We start from the raw sequence: 19,960 nt of genomic DNA on the forward strand, positions 1-19,960 counted from the left end.
TTCCAGACTGCTGCTTTTCTGATTTTATTCCCTTACTTGCTATTAACCCACAGAGATGCATTTTTAAGGGTTGATGGATCCCCTGGAATGACAACAGATATGAAACATGGGAAATTGCAGTAGATTGAGGAAATCAAAGAAATTCAGCAAGGCTGCTTTTCCACTTATACAGAACACATCTCATCTTAAGCACCTCTCAGGGAAAAATGAATTAAAAGGAGAAAACAAGAACAACAACAAAATGTATTCGATTCCTGTGCTTTTAGTATTGTTTCAAGGAGCTGTGGTATCAAAAGGCTAGGACATGGTTGCTATTTTGCCCCATAGTGGCAGCAAAAATAATATATGCAAATAATTCAAAAGAAAAGAGACTGAAGCAAGAGGGCAATTCAACAAACATTGGGACTTACTGAATAAAACTATTTGACACATTCATAAAGATATGGCAACCCAATAAAAATAGATCTGAAGAAGAATAGAGATTTCTGAATTCAAAGGTTTTATCTTCCCCGTCTTCTATTTCTTATAAGGGGTGAAGACGCTATTGCTTATGGTGAATTTATTCTTGGTGATATGGATATTTGGAATTTCTACCTAATGATCACGAACAAAATTTATGTTCAAAATGTTAAATGTTTAAAAGATTTTGAATGATGGATTAATACTGGTTACGTGCTGATCTGTTATAACTTTTATGTATCTCAAATTATATACATACATATATATGTTTACATTTTAATTTAATAAAAAAATAAAAAAATGAGATAAGTACTTATTAAAGGAGGAATGTACCTTTAAAGCAGAATATTGGTGAGGCCATGGAGGCGCTCTTCCAATTACACTCAATTAAAGACCTCTTATTTCTACATTTTCTTGTTGTTCCATTTTGAAATCTTTTCCAAGGAGAGTGCCCACTACAAAATAAATCATATTACTTCAGGTCTGCTGCATGTTATCTTTAAAACTGAGAAAACAAAAGGAATAAATAAACTTAAAAAGAGAAAAATATTCAGGGAAACACTGGAAGATTATTTCAGTTTTGAAAATTAGATAGTAAAAGGTTGATGATCTCTTGATACATCGGATCAAGATGACTTGAAAAGAGGGGGGCAGGGAAATCCCCAGTAAAACTGCTCATATATATGATAAGCATGAAGGGCAAAGGTTCCCAAGGAGCAGTGTATGGGATCTACAAATATGCCCATAACAGAGTCATATAGTTTGATAAACCTGTTAGAGTCAATACTGACAAGTTTGGGCAATGTACAGTTGTCTTGCATAGAGAATCTCCTTCTGGAAGAGGTTGAAACTGATGGTGAGCAACTGGATTTGCTTACAAAGGGTAGGGAGGAATTTGTGTTAGAAATGAAGGATTCCTTATTTTGAGTGTAGCAGGGAAAGGGAATAATCATTTTTTGAATCCATTGATAGTGAAAAGATAAATTATGTCCTGGGGGAAATGACTCCAGTTCCTTTTGCTCTCTCTGCATTATTCCAAAACATTCTAAAATAGTCTTTTAATTCTTTCCATAGAAATTACTTGTGGTATGTTTCCTCCCCATCCTTAAGGTTTACTTTGATCACCACTGTTGTAAGTGCAGATCCATAGTGCCGTTCAAGTTGAGATCAGTAACATCTAAGAAATCGATGTTGAAGATGCTGGGCCCTGTAGTGGTCAGGGAACCAAAACCATTGGCTGAGCTTGGTGGTGTGAGGTCCAGCCATTCCATTGTTTCCCAGGGAGACTCTGTGAAGCTCATGTGCAAACCAGTTCCTTCACCAGATGAGGGAGACAACTGAGTCTCCATGGGCGAGAGGGGAGTTGGCAGGATCTCATGGGGTGAGACTAATTCATCGGCAGCCTTGCTAGAAAATCCTTCCATTGCTCCATCAAAGTGAGGTTCCTCGGTACCCAATTTCAGAAGGGTGACTTCACTTGACCGCCCAAGAGGACTGTGGGAATTTAACAAGATTTCCAAATGACTGTCATTGCTCGAGCAGCGTTCAAAGGGGAGCTGATTTGAGGTGTTTTGCTCAAATGCAGTGGATGCCTTTAGTAACAAGGGTGTTCCAGAAGTTCCTGAAGACACTGTTATCTGAGGTACCTTCTGAAGACAAGGGCGGTCCTCTTTAGCATTTGCAGGCATTTCTGTTTGCAAACCAAATATGATAAGTCAAGAGCAAAACCTCTTTGGGTCTACTTCCAATGTTAAGTGAACACCCTTCTGCTTGTGCAATAGGACTTCCCAACAGCATCTGCCATTGCAATGACACATTCCAACCTTTTGTTCTGGCTGAATAAAATCTTACTTGATGCTATACTAGCTCAAAGAGGTACAAAAGGGATGGTGAGAGGAACATGGAGATCATATAAAATGCCTGCAATTGAAAGTAGTGATGAAGCTGTGTTAATATAAGACAAAGTTGTTATAAGTGGTGTTTATAATGCCTGCCTAGAATCAACGAAAAAGCTGATGTAAAGAATTATTAGAATAAGGACTGATCATACAGATATGTGCACACATGCTCGAGCATGCAAAGGGTAAGAAATTGTTAAAACATTTAAATTAGGCATGAAGGCATTAAAGTTGTGTACGTGATTCACTACAGCAGACAGAAGCTAGTGAGGAAAAACATTTACAAAGGTTTGATTGTGGAGTCTAGTATTTTGTGGTTCTCTCCCAAAATGCCTGAGGCTGATAGAGAGGCTTACACATTCACATCATAAAGTGCTCACAACAGAAGGCAAACAGAAGGAAATGCTTCCAGTGTTCCTCACAGAATGTTCCCATCCACAATGCATTGCCTCTTTTGGTGCTGTGTTTTCCTTTGGGGGCATACTTTGAAGCAAAGCAGTGAGCAGCAGCCACCCACTGGTTATTTAAAAAAAAAAATTCTATAGGTCTATATAAAAAATTCTACCAAAAGAAATCTGCACAGTATGCCCACTTCTTTCAGGTTTTTTAAAATAATTCTTTTGAAAAATCAGGTATTCTAGAATAGGGAGCCTGTTGTGCACCAAAGGAAGAACCAGAAGACACATGGAAGCTTCCAGAATTGCTTCTTTCTTCTTAATCACTTCATATAAATGTAGCAAAACTTTCTATAATGGTCAATGGCTATTCTAGTAGGCAGATCCTGGGAGTGCTTAGATTGAATGCTTCTTAGGATAATTAATTAGGCAACAGCTATTTACATATTTCTTCAGGAAGTGGATGGAATCCATGATGGATTTCAGCCCTCTCCATACCTGATAAGTACAGAATAGCTGCTGTGGGTAGCCTGAGGTTTATATCCTTTATATTGCTAGGTTAGAACCAAAACCCTCATTCTACTGGCATCACCTACCTCCAGTTTCAATAAGCACATCTAATAGTTCATCCATCTGCTGACTTTGAGTCATTTGCTGCAGCAAGAAAAGAAGAAGAAATGTGGAAGTGAGGAAATGGATTACATATTTTTATTGTAAAAGAAATCACTCTTAAGGGATTGAGATATCATAGTTCTGTAGTGTTTTTGCTGGCATTAAAAACCTGACATAACAAGCTAATTCCCCACAACTATCAGCAGTTTTTAGTGCACAGAATGCACAGATGAGTAATCTGTGACTCCCAAGGTTGCAGGTGGTTTCCTGTGTCCCCTTTTGCTGGTCTTGGAGACAGAGCTGACCATAACTGCTAAAAACTAGCAGTATCCTTTTGACTTGGGACCACATGAACAATGTAATGTGAAACTGAAAGGGTTTAAAAATGAGAAACACCAGGGAACCATTTTGTACGACTTGGTCTCACTTGTCCTTCAACCCTCAGCCAACTCTATGAATGTTAAAATGTTAATAATAGTTTTGCCCATGTGACCCGGGGTTAATATGCTCTAAGATGTATTATTTAATGCTCCACTTTTTCAAATATTAAACAAGAATGAAAACCCCCTACCTGGATTCCCTAAGATATTCAACCTCATCCTTTTCATATTTACTAAGAAATAATTCCAGCAGATTTACAGTTCTTACTTGTTTGGGTTGTAACCTCTCTGCAAGAGAGGGAGGGGGGAAGGAAGGAAGGAAGGAGTCTAGATGACTCAAGTGAATGCAATCCAGGGCTACTTCACCTCTGTTAAAAAAAAGTTGGCTTAATTCCTTGGTTTGTATTTTATTTTAATTCTGTAAATTGCAATGTCACACTATGACAAGCTGGATCCAGACCAACTAGATAACTAGATACCAGCATTACCATAGAGCTGGGGTTTGGAAGCTAGATGAAATAAGAAGCCTTGAAGAACTGAAAAGGAATGGCTCCAATTGTCTGTACTTAATTGACCAAATAAATTAAAGTTAATAATCCTGCAACTCCAGAGGAAGAATCACTTTTCCTTTAGTAAATTCACTGCTAGCCCAGACTCAATGCTCAACGTGAGCATGTGTCTCAGATTTTCAGGTTTGTCATTATTTGATCCCCCCGCCCTCTGCCTGGGCCACATAATCAGATACTTTTAACCTGGGATTTGTGGATTCTTTCCTGCTCAGTCCATGGTTAGATTTCCTCTGAATTGGAAAATATTACAATTTTATTTTTACTAGCTTCTACGTTGACAACAAAGAAATCTATGACTTCTAGACTGCAATAAAATTTCTTGACTTCAAGAAATCTCACTAGTTAAAAGTATTAAAACTAAAAAAGAGTATTGTGTTATTAATTTAATGGATTAATAAAAACATATTTCTGAATTACATATTTAATAATTTGATAGCTGTATTTGAGCACAGTTGATTTCCTTTATATTACACAGTAAATCCATGTATTTGTTTTATGCATTCAAAATAAAAGGACTCCTTTATTTAAGGATCAGACTCTTAAAAAGGTTACGAATCCTTGCAACAGATTGTGTTTTGTGATGAAACGGTACAATACTAATAACTACCTGTAGCCAAGCACAGTCCTAAAATACCATCCCGGACAGTGGTGGGTTGCCCCCAGTTCGCACCGGTTCTATAGAACTGGTAGTAAAACCGGTGGGAGGCTCCAGCCACAGACCCCAACATCATCAAAACGCTTCTGTGCATGTGTGCAAACGAAGCAAGCGCGTGCGCGCGGCCCTGCTACAAACCAGTAGTAAAGGTAAGTAGACCCCACCCCTGATTCCAGACCATTACCTGTTTTACAGCATCAGCATAAGGTGGAGGCTGTTTTCCCTCTGGGAGAGCAGCACTGGATTTACAAAAGCTGGCAGAGAGAACGGAATACTTTGGGCCTGCTTGTGTCGGCACCTACATGGAAGCAAAATCAACGGTAGGAATCCAATCGAATCTCTGTTCCTTGGCAGTTGCATCTGAAGTCCCCTAAGCTAAAACTTCTTACATATTGGTGTCAATCATAGCTTAATGCAACCTCAAGGAAAGAAAAAAAAATGAACCCAGATCTTTGCCAAAAATATTTTTTACACGCTGATACAATCTTACTGAAGTGATGCAAAGGAAACTTTGTTTAGTTTTCACCCTTACGTAACCCATAAAGCCAACTCCATTTCCAAATGATCCAAGGAAGGCATTCAATAATGGAGGTTCTATTCGGTGCTGAAACAATGCCTGGAACCCATCTCACCAGTTTAAAAATATCTGCACTAACTCCCAATTTATTTTCAGACTGAACTCAAAGTGTCATGTTTATATTTTAAAGCCCCAAACAACCTGGGATCTGCCTATTTTGAGAGATTTTGTAAACAGTTGTCCAAGTATTATAAGTATATCTAAGCAGCTGTTTCTTTACATCTAACGTCACTGGAAATAGTGATGGTGGTTATGGTTCCCTGACTTTTCCCCCAGAAATACTTCCTTTTAAAATATGACTCTTATTACTGGATTGCTTGTACTGACTATTTTAAGGCCGATGAGTAAATTGCAAGAGCAAAATATGTGTATTTTCTTACCAGAGTTGTGCACAAATGGCGGCTGGGTTGTGGAGAACTGCTGCGTCCTTCTCCCTGATGGCTAGGAGACATGGAGAGAAGGTAATGGCTGTTTGGTGAGGGCGGAAGGCTAATATGTTGAGGACTCTTTGCTGCCTCTAGTGGAGAATGCTGAGGAGAGCACTGTGGGCTTAGGAATGTGGAGGACAGTATGCCATTTTGTCCGGAAGGTTCCATACAATGGCTATTTACAAGATGAGGCATCTGAGGTGTCCCACAGTTACTTAATGCCTCAGAATTGCTAGCTTTACCTTTCAAGGCAGCTTGCTTAGAGGCAAATGGGCAGCTGGACACTGCATTCTCCTGCTTGACTGGAAAACCAAATACATGTGCTGGGGACTGCTTATCTTCCAGTCCATGGCTTCTTTTGCGCTTCTGGAGCTGCATTCTCAACTCTTCCACTTGCCTCTGCTCCTGTTGCAATTTCCAAGTCAGCTCATTGATTACTTTTTGCTTTTCCACTAACATTTTGTCTTTCTCTGTGTCAACCCTTTCAACATCATGCTGGATGCCAGCTCCGTTGATGCTTCCCACCAGGTTTTCCTCACAACCACCTTGCACAGGTGAAGGGTGCAAGACAAACTGTGGGGAAGACATTGGTCCTTCATTGAAACTGTCTGGCAAGGAGCCACTCACTGAAAGGTCAGAGGAAGCTGGAGAGATGGGTGGAGTGGAACTAGTGCTGCCAAAGTGGTAAAAGCCATTGGATAACAGACTGGTAGAAGACTGCGATGGATAACTGGAGAGAGAGCTTGTTGGGGTTACTGGGAAAGTAACAGTGGTTATTTCATTGAAAGAAGCCACTGAATTCCCACTGCACTCTTGAAAAGGTCTAAGACGTTCCATCAAGGCTGTTTTTGTACCTGACACAGGAAGTCCCCTTATTCGGAGTTGCTGTCTTAATTCTGACACCTGTAATAAAATGGCTTCATTAGTATCAACCACAGTTTTTACTTTATTGCATGTTTACTGTTGAAAAAGAAACTTCTTTTAATCAAACTGTTTTAGCCAAACAAAAGCTAAATCTAGAATCATTTGTGCTGACATAGAGATTTTATTATTATCTAGCCTTCAGAGAAACTCCTATTAACTGTTAACTCTAAACTGGGGTACCTTGTACAACATTGTCATTTCTAACAGATTTCTATAACCCTGGGATTATTTGGAATAATTAAATTATACTGTACAGTAATGAATTTGAATTAAGAATGAGTGCCTTTGTCTTACAGATTTTTTTTTTTTAAATTTGATTTATATGCCGCCCTTCTCCGGAGACTCAGGGCAGCTTACAATGCGTTAAGCAATAGCCTTCATACTTTTGTATATTTATACAAAGTCAGCTTATTGCCCCCAGAAACTGGGTCCTCAATTTACCTACCTTAGAAAGGATGGAAGGCTGAGTCAACCTTGAGCCTGGTGAGATTCGAATTTACAGTAATTGCAGACAGCTGATGTTAATCACAATGCTATCAGTCTGCTGAGCCACTAGGCCCTTTGTGTCTAAATATTTGTCTAAATTCAGCCTATGTTATTATTCACATATGTCAGGATGATTCTAATGCAGTTTCCAGATATACATCAACCAATTTATGTAAAAGAAAAGCAGAATGTAGATCAAAGAAGTCATGTCAAGGTGGTTTAGCTGAGGTAACCAGAATTCCGATAAGTTGCCTCAGAATTCAGATAAGTTCATTGACTCTAAGACTGTGCAAAGATCCAGAGTCAAAATCAGGTGTACTTTTTCCAGGAGTCACATATAAGCCCAAGAAAAGATATGGTACCTTTAAGTAGTTGCTTACATGTGACCAGAAGATGATTTGACATATGTACTGTATGCCAAACCACCTTTTCTTCTTCAAATCCACTGTCAAGGTTCCAAGTAACAGACCCAATGCAATCAAAACTCTGGAGGCCAAGGCATTTCTCAAAGCCCAAATTTATTAGGCATGTCATATTGGCACACCTGGTGAAAACCCAACTCTGAAGGTCCCAGGGTTTTCCCCACCCAAATTAATTTCAAAGTTCCTTCCCCCAGTCCACATGTACATCACATGGTCCAACCAGGTCACAGTCCCCACTCCAGTTGGGTTCAGTCCACGTTTCCCCAGCACCTGGTGGGAACGTCCTTGATTCCCAGGAGAAAGAATTTTTATTTTGGCTACAAGTCCCCAGCTATCTCTACTTCCCCCTGCCATTCCCACAGCTCCAACCAGTCTTGTTGTGGCAGCCCTGAAGACCCTCCAAAATGGCTTCAGGGTTGACATCCACATCATTGTATGGCAGGGGTGAGCAACTGTGGCCCTTTTACAACCTGTGGACTTCAACTCCCAGAATTCCTGAGACAGCCAAGCTGGCTCAGGAATTCTGGGAATTGAAGTCCACAGGTTGTAAAAGGGCCACAGTTTCCCACACCTGTTGTATGGTCTTAATTGTCATCCATCTTAGATTACACACAAAATCACAATTTGCCAAATACTGCATGTTAAAGTACTGTAATTTTAATTTTGAAAATAATGGAAGTTTTAATTAAGTGTTGCACTACTTAGGAAAACTTTTTCATGTTGGTTAAATTGCTTGGGTTAGCAAACAACACACTTGCAAGACAGGTTACATAAAGCATCGAGCTGTAAGTGATCTTCATCCAATGTAAAGTAATGTGTAGTGTGTGGCAGTTAAGGGGCCTCAATTCAGCTGTCTCCCTTTTCCAAGAGCCTCAGAAGGTAATCTCATTGGAGTGACAGTGAATATGTTTGTCCCTCTTTTGGGGATTTTTAGGATGGGAAAAAGCCACTGAGAACAATCAAAACAATCCTAATTCCACTTTAAACATATAATGTACACCACAATCACTCAAAACCTGCATCTGAAGGTTTGAAGGGTAAGAAGGAAATGGGCTAGTTTTCAGAAGCTTCCAGTCCCCACTTCAGGATGGGGGGAATCCCCCTGAAGGACTGAAATTGACTCCCAATACGATAATTTTTGAAATTGCCTTTGGAGTAGGAAGAGCCTTTCTAACACAAAAATGAAGGCAAATATATGTGTCCCAGGATAATGTTGCAGGATCCAATTTGGGTTGGTCACCAGGACCAAAGGTCTTTTAACCTTTCTAATACCTTTTTTTAAAAAAAGACTCTTACTGCCATTTTGCCCCATATCAGCAAAATATACTTGGGTATGTATTGGGGTGAGGGTGTGGTGCAGATGCTGTGGTTTAGCAATCTGGTATATACAGTAAGTTGCAGTTTCTGGTTTAGCCTTTGGCAAATGAGGGCCATTGCAACTGATTCAATAAACCATAATTAAACCTTCTATAACTTGCCGTGTCTTCTAACATTATTGCACCATACTCTGCGCATAATACTCACTTTGAGGTCATCCAGATTGGATGGGAGAGGACCTGGTTTGAGGGATGAAATGCAAGATGGCCCAGAAAAGGTTCCCTTCACTGGAGAAAGAGGATTATTGGTGATTGTCGTAGGGGAAGAGCCTGAGATTTTAGGCTCATTTGGTTGTCTAAAAAACAGAAGCAACATTTGTTACTGTGATTTCTTCTTTTGTTTCTAAATCAATGTCAATTGTCAATGTATCAGTTTTGATCCTAGTTTTATTATGCATTCACTATCATTTTAATCCTGAGATTTCAGTACAAAATAGTAGTATTTTAGCAGAATTTCAAACAGAGATACTTTGGCCCAGTACAGGCTTGTAGTGCTCTCCTTAAAAGGTTTATTTCAAGGTCTCCAAATTAGAGAAGAATTCCTAGTTTAGCTGCTCAAGTCCTAAGCCCCAAACTCTTCTCATTTTCTGTAGCAAGGGCACCCAAACCTACTGGATATATATTGATCCTTCATTCCCAGTGTGCAAGCCCCACACCCAGCGGACATAGTAGGAATATTTGAAACATGGAAGTATAGTATTTAAAGGATGCTAATCAGCCACACCATCAAATGGTGGCATAGCTTCCACATGGTCCCTCAGAAATGGTTACACATAGTCCCTCAGAAAGACAGAAAAACATTTCCACCAGCAACTCACTTTAGCTGAGAGGAATGTGACCCAGGGTAATTGAACTGCTGCTGGTGTCGATGCTGCTGTTGCTGGCTAAGGATCTGGAGCTGCAGGAAGAGCTGCTGTTGTTGCAGTAGCCTGGCGTAGGCAGAGTCCATGGGAGGAGGAGACTTCTCTGCCTTCTGGTCTGGTGGAATGTATTGGTGATACTTTAGCTTCTTCACTTTGGGCTTCATCTCCTTAGGTTTTTTGTGGCGATTCTTGCCATCACTTGAAGATTTTGACTGTGTGTTCTGCACACAAAAAAAAGTATCAGGAAGGTCAGTTGAAACCCAGAGCTTTTGAATGGCCTATCTAATTAACCCATTTCTTGCTAAATCTGAATTTTCTGGAGGACTACCCCTGATATTCAGTACCCTCAAAAGCCTTTGAGCTTCAAAATGATGGGTGAGAAATATAAGAGAAACCTGATTCACTCTTCCTCCTTTTATATGCAGTTCAGCGCATAAAACAACTGGCATCATGTTCACATAATACTAGGTGCACGTTCCTTTCAAATATTCTGATTTTCCACCTGCTGCCATTTAAGAAGACATGAAAAATAATTCGAAATGGCAAAGGACCCTTGCATTTTAGTGCAGATATTTAGTATAATATTTAAAAATCAAAGTATCCTTAAATAGCTAAATTTGAACTTCCTAACTTAAATCTGCCCGCTTCATAAATGACAGCAGGGCAAAAAAGATGCATCTATATAACACTAACTACCATCCCTGCCTTTCTGATTAATGGCTCCACTTAATTAATTATGCAAAATTACCTTAGTAGTCGTATTTGTGGGCTGTAATTTCAGAAATATTCCAGTTACTTTTAAAACCAGCATTTATCTTTCAGAGCAACCATGGTTATGCTCTAGTTGGTCAACACTTGTCTCCTTTTGTCTAAATTATGAAAGATACTAACATACCTTCACAGATGTAGGAATAGGAATAGGAGGTGTCTGCGGCCCATTGAGCTGTTTTGGACTTTCTGGCTGACTATTTTGCAGAGATGACGAATCAGTCATATCATTTTCAGAACTATGGGAATGGCCCTGAAACAAAAAAACAAACAAACATTGAAAATACTTGTGACAATTATGCCATTAATGTAGATAGTTTCATGAAGATTGGTGCAGGCAGGCAATTTATGAAGGGAAGGCATATATCAGTGAGCTACACTAGTTGGATTGACAGCTGGTTACCTTGTCTTTGTTCCATTTTTTAAAATTGTATTAAGGGCTGAATCTATATATTAGCTTATGGGACATATTAAAATACAGAATAAAACATAATACATGACACAATAGAACCATATATAAAAGTAGAATACGAGAAACAGATTAAATAAAAAGGATAAACTAAGGAATAAAATATTAGGTTATTGAATCATCTCTACAATTTACCCCAATCAGACCCACGTATGTAGATCCCAACTAAACTGTTTTATTCAGATAAAGGGTTGTGTTGTATGTGATTTTTGAGTTCAGACCGCATATGAGATATGTAGTTCTAATATGAGGATCCCAATAATTTGTTTGTCTGATATGTGGTCCAAGACGCCAGTCTCTCTCTTTCTTATATAGTTGACACTCAAATAATATGTGTGCTATATCTTCGATAGCTGGAGTTCTGCAAATACAAATATGTTCACTATAAGGGACTTGATTAAACAGTCTATGTTTAACCATTGTACCTCGCAGTTCGAATCTGATATGTGTAGCTGAATCTATACATTATCTTACCTCCTTGAGGGATACTTTTATTTGGTAATTCTCCATGCAGCATATCACATGGATTATGTATCAGTTTAGAAACTCTCTGTACAATTAGGAAAATCCTTATGATGAGTCACAATAAAAGCAGTCTTGCATCAAAATTAAGCAATAAGTAGAGCGGTCTGAAGCTTAGGCAGATATGCATGACAACCTGTGAGAGTGATGAGGTATACTGTGGAAGTCTGATAATCTTTTAGCTTGCATACGGTTAAGTAAATCCATGCCGCCAAATGATTCACATATACAAGTGTACGAACAAACAACATTTTTGGGATTTTCACCATAATCCATACCTTTTGCAGATGACTTTGGATGGCCTGTTAAACTATTCCTATAAGTAATATGTGTACTAAGACCAATCACATTTATCAGGCTGGTGTTATTAGGAAACCAAATGGAAGATCATTGGGCTCCCTGCCATAAGTGCTTGGAAAATGGAGATGCCCCATGCCAAGTACACTGTGTAACAAAGCTGTTGGAATGAAGAAGAGCAGCACTAGCCAAGAATATGTCGTGTTCAGGTTAACAGTGGCTTGGGATCCTTTGCAGGACACCCCCATATTTTATGTAACCACTGAAGACTGACCTTACGGATGACTTCCTGCACAGGCTATAGTGCCCTTAGAGAATTTTGACATGTACTGCACCTTTACACCCATGCCTTGATTGTATTTGCCTGAGAAAGGACAAATTATTCCTCTTCTGAGGATTAGAATCAAATAGCTAATTATGAATGCTATTTTAGAATGAAGGCAAATTACGAAAATATATAACAATGGGGCTGATGAGAAATATCCTTACTATATTGGTTGTAAGGTATCTTTTCTTCCCAAACCAGATTTAAGAGTACTGATGGGAACAATGCATAGCTACACAGATATTAGCTATGCACTGTCCCAAAGGAAGATTTCCTTTGTGTTAAACTCTACTCTTGGTGACTTCATGGACGTTTCTGTGTGATTTTCCTAGCAGCAATATGGAAATGCTTTGCCATTGCCTTTTCCCAGGATGTTTTTCCATTTCCTAGTCATCAACATTCTTCACATCCCCAGATAGAATCCCATCTGAATATTAACCAATATTATTAGCTTTTTGAGATCATCCAAGACTGCCAACAAAGGCCATCAGCTATAGAGTAATTTGAGATGACAGGCCAGTAATTCAGCAAAATGGGCAAAACAACTCATGTAAGAAGTAATAAGTTATGCAATCTAATTAATCCTCTCAACGAGATAGTAAATTGAATGGGATTTTGTTCTTTTACTATGAGCAAGACAAATTCCAAACTGTGATGTGATTGAACATAATATTCACAAGTGTCTGCAATCTAACCTGCAGTAGGTGATTAAAATAGCTAATAATGTATCTAAGAATATCTTTCTCACATCAGATCAATTTTAATCTAGCAAGTACAAGTAACTGTCAATTTGACAAGTAAACCATGACAATTCATGTTGCATAAAATGACAGTCTACTAACCCCTTCTTCTTAGTTAAACAAAAACTCAGGCAGTACAGCTGAAATTCAAATATTAAAAATGATTATTTGACCGAGTGTATACTAGAACCTGTATATTCTACCAAAATCAGAGCAAAGCAAATTCATAGAAGTCATATATCAACCTAACAGTTTACCTGCAACTGTTATATACCTTACAGTCACTTCATGGAATTTTCTTCTGAGCAAAACTGTTTTTATTTAATCTGAGGCTTTTAGGCTTTTTCTAACACAGAGAAAATAGAAAGCTGGAGTTACAAGTACAGTTTTTCCTCATGCTAAATTGGAGAGGGGGAAATACTGCCTTCTGCTTGTACACCTTGCATATTAAAATATATAATAAATAACCAAACAGTGAAATTAGCATGATGACCATAGTGATATGGAGATAAACCATTATGACCATGGTTTCCAAGAGATGAGAGACAGGAAACTGAGGGAAGTGTAATGGGAAGCTAATAGCCATGTATTACTAACTCAGCCTCTCCTGCACTGTGGGTCTTACCAGGTGGCAAACCAGTCATCCCAAGGCTCTGTCATCACAAAGAAAGGGAAAGTGAGCTCACTCTAGACTCATTATACTGTCAAAGCTTAGAACATTCCATGTCAACAGCACTACTGCAGTGTACAAAGCTGTCTACAGATTGGTCAAACAATTCCAGGCTCATTTTTTTTGTTAAGCTAGATATGATCCAGTTATTTTCCTCAAATTTGGAAAGAATTCCAATCATTTTCCAAGCTATATTTGGGCCCTAGAATTAAAATGTATCCACCCATTTTACAGACAACAACAAAAGTACTTTGTTGGCTGGACTTTGGGTTGGACTCCCCATCCCAGAGCTTTTCATTAAAACTGCCCTTCAAGATTTCCCCCTATTTTACCTAAACACTCTCTTAAAAACCTGCCTCTAAGGGGTGAGAGGCAAAACAATTTTCTCACACAAGAGTGCTGGGGCCAAAGATGCTCGCAAAGAATGACTTTATTTAAAGAGGCATGATACACATTCTTGAGGTACACTTCTAAACAGGTTCTAAGCTATGAAGTTTCTCTAAGTCAAAGGTTAACTATTACCGAACCTTCAAACCTCATTTTCTCAACCAGACCTCCCCCTTTTTGTTTGCTTTCACACACTCTAAGAATAACATTCCTGTAAGTTTTTTTAAAAAATAATAACCTGTTGTTATTTAATAGGAGATGAGACTTGAAACATCTGCACCAAATATTATTTTACCTGAGTTGTCCCAGACACAGAAGGAAATGTTGCTTCAGGTATTTTGATTCTTGTTGCCAATTCTGTAGACCCTTGAGAATCCTCACTTTTAACTTGCTCTGGGGACATCCCATCATTGCTGCTATCTTCTTCAAAAGCAAAGGCATCTGAAGATTTAGTGAAGTTTCCCTGGGTACCTAGGAAGTTAGATGAACTCAGTAATAAGTTATAATGACTTTGTTGTGAATGGCAATGGGCAGTGAATGAATGTGCAAGAAAAAAAATTGCAAGTGGGAAATGTTCGTACTTGGTATTACAGTATACATAGCATCATATACTGGGGGGGGGGATGTTTCATTTTAATATTAAAATGAGGACCACAAAACTGTGAATAATAAAGAACTTGAGTTTATGGGAACTGATTCAATTCAAAGCCTTTATTGTCATTGTACATCATGTACACAACAAAATTGGTTTAGCCTCTACTGGTGCAGTCCATACAAGATTGCAAGACAACGTGAATAATATAAAGAATAATCCTTATACAAGTAGTTAGGGGGAAAAAACTAGTCATACGTTTCCATATGTATGTCATATTCTGTGCAACATGTATATTACTCTGGTGTATGATCTTATATCATGGTATATACATATTACACACTACGCTAGCACCAGTGAAATTCATCATATTAATCTATTTGTGGTGCTATATTCTGCTTAGTAGTCTGACAGTCTATGGGTAAAAGCTGTTTTTAAACCTGTTTGTCCAGCTGGCTATACTTCTGTGTCTTCTGCCCGATGGTAAAAGTGAAAAGAGACACTGGCCAGGTGTGAATCATCCCTAAGTATCTTCCTTACTCTGCTGAAACAGCAAGACTGGCAATGTCATCCAGTGGTGTTAGGGGGTAACCAATGGTTTCTTGTGCTGAATTAATCACTCTCTGTAGCGCCGTCCTGTCTGCAGTTGTTAAAATAGTATACCATACTGTTATATGGTATGTGAGGACACTTTCTATCATGGACCGATAAAAAGAAATCATCAGCCATTGTTCCACCTGATTTTTCCGCAGGCCTCTAAAGAAATGAATCCTCTGTTGAGCCTTACTAACCACCAGGAACGTGTTGTTTTTCCAGGTGAGGTCTTGGCTAATGAGCACTCCCAAGAATTTATAAGAGGAAATGCTCTCCACACACACACCCCTCCCGACATACAGTGGGGCAGGTTCCTCTCTTTGCTTCTGGAAATCCAGCACCATCTCCTTGCTAGTGTTTAGATGTAGGTTGTTTTTTGAACACCATGTGGATAGCTTCTGGACTTCTTCCCTGTATGCTGATTTATCCCCTCCAGTTATAAGACTCAGCACCGTCGTGCCATCTGCAAACTTTATTATGACGTTGGATGGATCAGAGGATATGCAGTCATGTGTATACAGCGAGTACAACTGAGCACACAGCTCAGGGGGGGATGTGAGGGATTAGTTTCCAAAGCCTTTGGTTGTCATTTGCCTTCCGTACAGCATTTCTTGTTTTGTTCTTCCACTGATGTCAATGTACCTCTTGGCAGATCTGACTGAGTCAATTTTTTTGCAAGGCTCCATATGACTTCCCAAGTAAGCTGGCCTTCTTCTTTAGAGAACTTGCTTGACTGATAATGGAAGAAGTAGCTACAGTTGTCTCCTGTGACTTGCACAGGCCTTTCTGCTATATGCAATCCTTGTGATCTCAGTGAAGGGGCTTCTTGATGACACAGCTAGACATGAGTACTGTGCAGTTGCTTCACTGATGAAAGGCCCATCCAGCAAGATCACAAAAGAGCCATTGCACAGCTCACAGAAAACTCTAGTGGCCAATGTGGTACAAAACTATGATGATTTGCACCAGCACAATCAAGAGGATACTCTCCCAACATTGTGAAAGAGAATGCAGAGAAATTAGTATGAGTCATATAATGCAACTGAGATATTACTACCATCATCAGCTGAGTAAATCACTGCAAAGAAGTCTGTTGCCATAGGAAATCCATATGAAGCCTCAGAACCAGTCTGATCCACCAAACTAGGAAGTACACTGCCCAGATGATCTACTTGTATCCTTAAAAAAATTGCCATAGATGTAAATTTGATATTTGTAACAAATAGGGCCATGGTGGCGCAGTGGTTAGAATGTAATACTGCAGGCTACTTCTGCTGACTGCCGGCTGCCTGCAGTTCGGCAGTTCGATTCTCACTGGCTCAAGGTTGACTCAGCCTTCCATCCTTCCAAGGTCGGTAAAATGAGGACCCAGATTGTTGGCAGTAATATGCTGACTCTGTAAAACCACTTAGAGAGGGCTGCAAAGCACTGGGAAGCAGTATATAAGTCTAAGTGCTATTGCTATATAAAATTTAAATACAGCATGTATTACAAGAATGTGTTCAAAATGACCATCCATTTTGCACACATGTCACATAACAAAAAACAAGATCAAAATTACATATAGGATGATTATGCATGTACCATATCCTGATCTCTATTTAGCAATCATCGATAAGCAAAGCTGCAATAGCAAAGGCTTATCTAACTGTAGACCAGTAATAAAACAAATCAAAATAAGATATAAATAATCAATTCCCCCCTGCCCCCCAAATAAATTCCAAGAACCTCAAAATAAAGCAATGGTCAACCCATGATGGTGTTCAGTTGATGAAAACCATCACTGTAAATTGATAAAATAGAGATTGAGCTTCATAATTGCAAGAGAATACTTTATTTATTTCAGAAAAATACTCTGATCTGGCTGTAAAACTCAGTGTATATTTCATCATCACAGATAAAATTATGCTGAATACACAAGCTATAAACTTAGACTGCTGGAATTTCTATCAAGTGTTTTTTTTTTCTTTTAGCAGACCTTGTATGTATATATTCAAGATATTTCTTAAAGCAATAAGGGTCATTATTTTCTATTCTGGGTTTTGGAAATATATTTTTGATTTTAATGGAGGTATTATAATGTACAATTTGTACACAATTTGTTTCCATGTAAGTTGCTAAACCACTCCCATCAGTTCCTGTACAATTTTTCTAGGGCAAAAGTATGAAATCTCATACTGGATCAGCACTGCAAAAATGGTGTGTCTAGGACAAAATCTAAATCTGATTTCATTTAATTTATATTTAACCTTAACTGCAATAAAATACAATTATTCTGTGATCATGTCATCAATTTCTTCTTCTGTAGGAGAAGAGATTGGACAGACATTTACCTGGAATGGTATATGGTCTCCTGCATTAGCAGGGAGTTGGATTAGAAGACTTCCAAGAACTCTTCTGTTATTCTGTACTGAAAATTACAATATGGAATGGAAAGATATGGAATAAGAGCCAAAGTGGCGCAGTGGTTAGAGTACAGTACTGCAGCTACCTCAGCTGACTGCTAGTTCAGCAGATCAGCGGATCAAATCTCACCGGCTCAAGGTTGACTCAGCCATCCATCCTTCCGAGGTGGGTAAAATGAGGACCCAGATTGTTAAGGGGCAATATGCTATTCAGTATACTGTCTTTGGTGTAAGCCGCCCAGAGTCCTCGGAGAGTGGGCAGCATAAAAATATGACTAATAAAATAAATAAAATAAAAATAAATATGGAATGGAATGGAAAGATAACAGATAACAGTGGACAGACAGGATCTGCAATATCATCTGAGTACCTCTGGAATAGCTGTGGATTGTCACTGAAGGTGAGTCAAGGCAGGACTTCGCCACGTGTTCAACACAAATTGGGTTCAACATAATGGACTTTTGGAAGTTTCTGCCAATTGTACACTAATCCAAGCAGCCTCATTAGATTCAGATCCTTATTTTTATTCCAGAATTTCACTGCTATCTATTCTTTCAGGACAAATTATTCCCCTCCTATCTTAAAAATGGATAGAACTGCTGGCAAAACATAGTTCATCCTGGGAGAGAAAAAATATTCAAGAAGTCCCCAAGGCTGTGTTGCCCAATCTCTGCTCAACAAACATCAAAAATCTAAAATGTCACAGTTTCCTTAGAGGAACACAATGAGGACCCTTTTTTTGCGTTGTCGGTTTTGCTTCCTCAAGACTCAGTATGACTCCTGCCAGATGCTGCTTCTCTGCCACTCAGCAGACTGGAGGAGTTCTGGAAAGTGTTCCCGTGCAATATCCCGTCATCTAGCAGGCAAAAGCGCTTGACCCTTGGCTTCTACTGATAAGTAAAGTGCTGGGAAAGACAGGCTCTATCACAAAGCCCCCGAAAGGCTGGAAGACAGTGAAAGAAAAGAAGATTCCTTCTATGCCCTGTAATCTTTGCAGGGCCGAGTCTGGCTTTGATCAAGTGTCTTCCTGCTTAGCTAGCAAAGAGATATGTTGGATGCAGAAGGGACATGCCAATAGGGAATAAACCATTCAGGAATACTTAAATTCTGGTTGCTCATCAACATACATCCATGCTCCTTCAGAGGAATCACTCCAAAGGCAACCCCAAAGGAGTTTTTCCATTATAGTGGAATGTGCCTTCCTCCTCTGATGTGCTGGGTACAAAAATGTACCTGAACCATTACCTATGAAAACCTGAGCAGGTACCTATTAAAATTACCTTTGATGGCCTCTTTCACAGCTGAGTCAATGGGAATGATATTCTTCTCCACCAGCTCCAGAGGTCCTGGTCTAAGAGCAATTTTTTCATTCAGATTGTCTGCAAGACGGGCTCGTTTTAGTTTCATCTGACTAGCTTGAACAGATTCTTCTGCAGTTGAATCTGTCAAGTAAGTGGTAAAAATGATCAAGTCTTGTACCAAATTCTCTTTTCCTGCTTAGAAAAAAGCTCAACAAGCACAGCATGTTATATTTCATGTTAGAACAGTTTCTTTAAAGAGAAAATATGCAGGTCCCTTGGCATGGATGCAATTGTAACAAAAAGCATTTAACCAGAATACACTTGGGTTTCACATTGTAATAGAGTAGAGTAGAGTAGAGTAGAGTAGAGTAGAGTAGAGTAGAGTAGAGTAGAGTAGAATAGAATAGAATAGAATAGAATAGAATAGAATAGAATAGAATAGAATTCAATTCTTTATTGGCCAAGTGTGATTGGACACAAGGAATTTGTCTCCAGTGCATAAGCTCTCAGTGTCCATACAAGCAATAAGTGATAAATCATGATCATAGTCATTGTAAAAATACATTCATCATAAATCATAAGATACAACACTTAGCGATAGTCATAGGATACTAAATAAGCAATAAACATAAATCATACTACGATACTAAGTAAACAATATAAATTGTAAGATACAAGCAACAAAGTTATAGTTATAAGAAGATAAGAAGATAGATAATAGGAAAGATGAGAAGAATAATTCTTCTATTGTGCATATTATATTATTCATTCTATTATTATTCTCATCTTTCCTATTACCTATCTTCTTATCTTCTTATAACTATAACTTTGTAGAATACATATTAT

The 19,960-nt window shown here is 38.7% G+C and overlaps 1 protein-coding gene across 2 annotated transcripts in view; it reads right to left on the reverse strand.

Moving 5' to 3' along the window:
* Positions 1-1,485: 1,485 nt before the first annotated feature.
* MYOCD (myocardin) overlaps positions 1,486-19,960 on the reverse strand; it is a 38,660-nt gene continuing 20,185 nt past the window's right edge. For both annotated transcript variants that reach the window (XM_034408480.3, XM_034408483.2), the window contains exons 5-13: positions 19,094-19,255; positions 14,518-14,693; positions 10,940-11,065; positions 10,000-10,265; positions 9,330-9,477; positions 5,926-6,876; positions 5,153-5,266; positions 3,349-3,406; positions 1,486-2,149 (exon numbers count right to left, since the gene is read on the reverse strand). In XM_034408480.3, the coding sequence (XP_034264371.2) occupies positions 1,581-2,149; positions 3,349-3,406; positions 5,153-5,266; positions 5,926-6,876; positions 9,330-9,477; positions 10,000-10,265; positions 10,940-11,065; positions 14,518-14,693; positions 19,094-19,255 (2,570 nt within the window). In that variant the 3' untranslated portion in view covers positions 1,486-1,580. The remainder of the gene's footprint in view (positions 2,150-3,348; positions 3,407-5,152; positions 5,267-5,925; positions 6,877-9,329; positions 9,478-9,999; positions 10,266-10,939; positions 11,066-14,517; positions 14,694-19,093; positions 19,256-19,960) is intronic.

This window comes from Pantherophis guttatus, chromosome 2 (assembly GCF_059756535.1).
Source record: "Pantherophis guttatus breed Tessera chromosome 2, ASM5975653v1, whole genome shotgun sequence".
Taxonomy (NCBI): domain Eukaryota; kingdom Metazoa; phylum Chordata; class Lepidosauria; order Squamata; family Colubridae; genus Pantherophis; species Pantherophis guttatus.